This window comes from Sinocyclocheilus anshuiensis, unplaced genomic scaffold (genome assembly GCF_001515605.1).
Source record: "Sinocyclocheilus anshuiensis isolate Anshui unplaced genomic scaffold, SAMN03320099.WGS_v1.1 scaffold745, whole genome shotgun sequence".
In the NCBI taxonomy this organism is placed as follows: domain Eukaryota; kingdom Metazoa; phylum Chordata; class Actinopteri; order Cypriniformes; family Cyprinidae; genus Sinocyclocheilus; species Sinocyclocheilus anshuiensis.
The window spans coordinates 69,517-74,901 of NW_015540128.1; the positions used below are offsets into that span (position 1 = coordinate 69,517).

At 36.0% G+C, this 5,385-nt stretch overlaps 1 protein-coding gene across 1 annotated transcript in view; it reads right to left on the bottom strand.

Annotated features, from left to right (window-relative positions):
- Positions 1-5,385, bottom strand: part of LOC107687252 (citron Rho-interacting kinase-like) — a gene marked incomplete at its 3' end in the record, with an annotated part of 75,577 nt that overhangs the window by 69,314 nt on the left and 878 nt on the right. Inside the window, exons 2-5 of the mRNA XM_016484508.1 lie at positions 4,792-4,892; positions 3,524-3,647; positions 3,268-3,443; positions 2,219-2,320 (exon numbers count right to left, since the gene is read on the bottom strand). Of these exons, the coding sequence (XP_016339994.1) occupies positions 2,219-2,320; positions 3,268-3,443; positions 3,524-3,647; positions 4,792-4,890 (501 nt within the window). The remainder of the gene's footprint in view (positions 1-2,218; positions 2,321-3,267; positions 3,444-3,523; positions 3,648-4,791; positions 4,893-5,385) is intronic.

Below are 5,385 nucleotides of genomic sequence, written 5' to 3' on the forward strand. Positions count from 1 at the left end.
GTATTTAGATTTTTTTGCAGCCTCAGATTCCAGATTTTCAAATAGTTGTATCTCGGCCAAATATTGTCTGATCCTAACAAACCATACATCAATGGAAAGCTTAGCTTTCAGCTTTCAGATGATTTATAAACCTCAATTTCAAAAAATTGACCCTTATGACTGGTTTAGTGGTCCAGTGTCAGATATAGTCGTAAATATACGAGTATGTGAATGCAAAGGCATCTACTAATATGGTTTCATACACTGTGCTATAACTGCTGCAGATTAACTATGGAAGTATGATTATCTCCACTACAGTTTGAAGAGACACTTGCGGAGCAAGTTAAAGGTGTCATATGATGCTTTTTTAAAGATCATTATTTTGTGTATTTGGTGTAACAGAATATGTTGACATGCTTTAAGATAAACCGTAAACCTAGGGGAAACACTGCACATGAGGGTTTTTTTTCCTAACTGATAGTTATGCACTGAAGTTTATGTAAAATTTGTTCAGCTGAAATAGTGGCGGAGTGTTTCCAAAGAACTTTACTGAACAGCATTTCGAGTTCATTTACCCAAACTGAATTACTGAATTTATTTTTACCTAAATTTGGATAAAACTTTTATTTCGTTTCAGTGAAAATAGCTCATTTCGGTGCATCACTAACAAAATTCTGTCGCATTTCCCACATCAAATTGTTTCTTGTTTCTGCCTCTGTATTGTTTTTTGCTTGGATTATGTATTTGTTTTACGTTTTATGTATTCAAAAAGTGACCTTAAGGTATATAAAATATAAATATGTAAGTATTATTATTAACTGGTAGCCCCATAAATCCAGTTCAAGGAAGTTCTGATCCTCGTGCAGCATTAACATGTGAATGGAAACGTGTCGCGTCTGATGATGTAAGAGCTGTTTTTAACTCGCATGCCTCTCTCTACAGGAAATATTCTCTATAATTCTGAATCTAAACTGTGAAGTAAACTTCATGTCCTCATCTTCAGGTCAGACTGTAGCTCTACAGATGAAAGATGCAGACACTGTTTGTACGGAGCAGGGCGAGAACACTGTGAACATTCGCTATATTGTCACCCGCCATGATCACAAACATCCATTAGAAAGACAGACAAAGCGCCGTGTTACGCCCTGCCGAACGCTTTTGCATACAGACCTAAGGTTGGCAGATTAAAAATAAGCAGATTATTGCAGAAGTGAAATCATTTCAAAAAATGAAAGTATAAAAAGTTATAGAAGTTTAAATTTACTTGTACTGTAAAATGTACTGTACTATTTTTATTAGATTTTATATAAAATAAATATTTTACAAAATAGTTTTTAATCCAAAATTGCTATAAAATTAAAGCCATATGTCTAAATAAGTTGTTTTCCAAATTTGAAATTGATATAAAAAAATTTGAGGTTTCTATGCAATTTTGTTTAGGCGTTATACCAAAAATAGCCACCGGGTGCCACCCAAACTCCATTTAACTTTTTTGGATGCATTTTTCTGCCACAAATGTTTTCTCTCTCAATATTACTTCAATCACAAAATAACCAGCAATGTCCGATTTCAAAATGGTTTTCACAGGATGAATTTTGAGGTTTTAAGCTTTCAAATGATATATAATTTATGATGATTACTAAAACATGTGATAGGGAAAAATTCAACAAAAAATAATTTTTGTGACAAAGGTCTGAACTCCTGTTATGATGTATATGTTTTGAGGTGCACTAATAAATTAATCTATTACTGTTCCTACATAACTTAACAACAAACAGTGGTAAAATATCTATTTAGGAGTCTTAGACCTTTCCAACGATATATTGTTTGTCATGATTAGATTAGGATTTAATTGTAATATATTGAAGTAAACTTAGGCGTTAAACAGTATTTCAACAGCCTGACATGTCAACATCTCACTCACACAGTCTTTTCAAAGAACAGACTTACGCTATTAGATTACATAATCACAACATTTACTTTTGGCTAAATGAAAACATTCATCTCAGTTTCTGTATATAATTCCCATCAAAGAAGTTCAAGGAAGTTCTGATACTCATGCAGTTTCATTTCAGTAACTTGTGGTTGGAAATGTGTTGCATCAGATCTCTTTTAAAAAACAAACTTACACTATTAGTTGGGTCAGATCACATAATCACACGCGAAATCATTACTCAGAGCAGAGGAAACTCCAGCAGCCTAGAGAAAATCTACTATGGGTTAAACCAGACTCACTCACCAGATAGACATAGTCCTGGTTCTGGAAAGCGTGCTGGAGCTGAGGGATCCAGGGACTTGGGTTCAGGGCCAGGATGCTTCGCTCTTCCTCAAAGAACGCCACCTTTACAAGACAGAGAAGAAAGCATTTTTAATGAGATCCTGATATACATGCAACAGATACTAGTTAACTCAATTAGTCATTTAGTGGATGCTTTTATGCATTTATTATGGTGGAAATCATCCTGGAGTAAGCGGAGACTGGATTTCTTGCACAAGGACAGTGATTGCACTTAACACAGTTCATCCAATGAAGCACGCTACACACAAAAACAGCAAGAACTAGCAGAAAACCAGGCGTGTTGGCTGGTGTTAAGGTACAGTCACATTATCAAAATTTTAAAGAAAGAGGGATCAATACTAATGCTTCGTGTGCGAATGTCAGATTCAGACAAAATAAGCGCTTCATATTTTGTTTTCAAATTGCCTTTCTGAGCTTCTTGGCACTCTGTAAGGCTAATGTTGCTAAAGATATGCCTGTTTTCACTGACGCTGCCTTCACGTGCTGCCAGAATGATCGTAAATAGGAATGTGGTAGTTAAAAAATGCATATGAAAGTAATGCGAGTCGATCGCTTCAGAGTTTCTGACAGTTTCAGTGCGTGAGATTGTTGTGTGTTGCCGGTGTGCAAGCTCTTGAAGCTCCGCCCTCTTCTGAAAAGGGGGCGGGGAGCACCAGCTCATTTGCATTTAAAGGGACAAAGACAAAAACAGCACGTTTGGTCTCATACCCTAAAAGTGGCAACTTAAACAAGCTATAAAAAACAATCTGTGGAGTATTTTAAGCTAAAACTTCACATACACACTCTGGGGACATCAGAGACTCATTTTACATCTTGTAAAAAGAGGCATAATAGGTCCGCTTTAAGCAAACTAAATGAATTGACAAACTAGTCCAGATTGTTGAGTTGATATATGATTTATGATGTTTTTTGGGGAGCAAAACAAGGTTTGCACCATATCACTCTTGGTTAGGACGCAGCGTAACACTTCAGGTTTGGAGGAGACTCACATTGTCCTGTGAACGCTGGCTGGTTTTGTCCATGATCTTCATGGCGTACACATCTCCTGTAGCTTTCTCCTTCACCACCTGCACCTCGGAGAAGTGTCCCCTTCCCACGATGCCCCTCACCTCAAAATCCTTCTTAGCAGGAAGCAGTTCCTGAACTTCAGCCACTAATTCAGAATCTGACACACACAAATGGTCACAATACAACGAAAACACAGACTAAATGGCTATTTGACTGATTCCATATTAAGGTGCTTACATTTATTGACAAAGTTGGCCACATGTTTGATCTTCATGAGCTCTGGTGTGGCGCACTCTTGATAGAGCAGCAGAAAAGCATCAATCAGAGTTTCTCTGGAAACACCCGACGCGCTGCACTTTCCCTGAAAAACCACAAACATTAATTTTACAACACAAAATGTATATAGAAATAGAGTATGTTTTGCGGGAGCATGTCAATATTTTCTCACAAAATGTAATGCATTTTATAGCATTTTTGCTTTTAACCCGGAGAAGTAGTCTCGGATTCTCTCTTAATCAGCGAAAAAACACCACAAAGATGTGATTCCTGTCTGAATCTGAGCCATATTACAGCTATTTGTTCAATTCTCAGCCCTTTTTCACATCCATGAATGATTCAAGGCATTATCCTGATTTACACTTTTGCCACTCCTTTGCAGATTGTAAATTAAATGATGCATTTTGAATACTTCTTTGTCATTAAATAAGTGCATTAAATTTTATATAAATAGAATTTGAAAATAATAATAATGGACCCTTTTCACAAGACTGTGATGAAGCGTTTAACAGTCATCAGCATCGTAAATCCTCAAAAGTTTTTCATATTTGTTTTTTTTAATGTATGTACATTTATAACAATATTCTTTGTATTGTATTATATTTGCATCAAATTTTTAAGTTTTTAATTTTTAAGTTTAAGTAATCAAGTTTTAAGACTTGATTTAAAAGTAGTTAGACAAATGCTTTCTTGTATAAGTGAAAAAGGTAAAAAACCTTAATAGAAAAAAACTGAAAAAATGTAATCGAATAAACTGTATGCCATGGGAATTTTTATTGATATTTAAACACACAGTCATCATCAAATTAGGTAATATTAAGCCAAATCAGCAGATTTTTTCCCTTTAAGAAGCAGGGCCGTGCCACGTTTCACAGCAATGCAATAATAACAGCTTCAAATTCAGATATAGACACCAAACGCATGGCAAGACCAGCTGTGATCGTGAACGACACTCAATTAAGACCCACAAAATGACGAGGCACAGGTTTCTTTTACGTGCTGATGTATCTTCCACTGAAACAGGACATTTGCATAAGAAATATTGCTAAATGCTCGTCAATATTAGCCACAGTCTGACAAAAAAAGATTGCAGTAAATGAATTGGACCTCATTCGTGTGTCCTTCTAAATGTGTATATCTGCTAATGTTATTCTACCATATTTTAGTGGTATGCTATTATACAGATGATCTGAAGCCTCAGACACACTAAAGCGGTGATGAGAGCTCACCTGCAGCAGCTGATTGAGTCGAGCGCAGCGGCTGGTGATGGAGTCCACAGCAGACAGATCTTTAACACTGACGTGGCCTCCATATTTAAACTTCAACATCACTGCAGGACAAACATGAGCAATACAGTCAATACAACACGCATGTCAAATACAAGTCAGCTGCCGATCCAGTAGGGGTGTGCGATATATATCGTCTGCGATAATATCGTAATTGTTGTTTTAACGATGTGCGATTTGACATTATCGAGTATTTTGCAAAAACCATTCAAAACATCTCTACAGAGCGCACACATACATTACGTGAAGTCTAGACTAGTGCGTGTGCGCATTTAGTGTGTTTTCTTTCACTGCATGATTCAGTCTATTAAAATGCATTTAGAATGATCACAAATTCAAGACATGATGGCAGAAAATTTATATATTTATACCACTTCATATAGTTATTCAATTTCACACGAATCGCATGCGATTTATCATGCAGCCCTATTTTAAATCATTTCAAATATCAGTATTCAATGTTTTATGTTTAAAGGGGTGGTTGATTGCGATTTCACTTTTTTAATGTTAGTTAGTGTGTAATGTTGCTGTTTGATC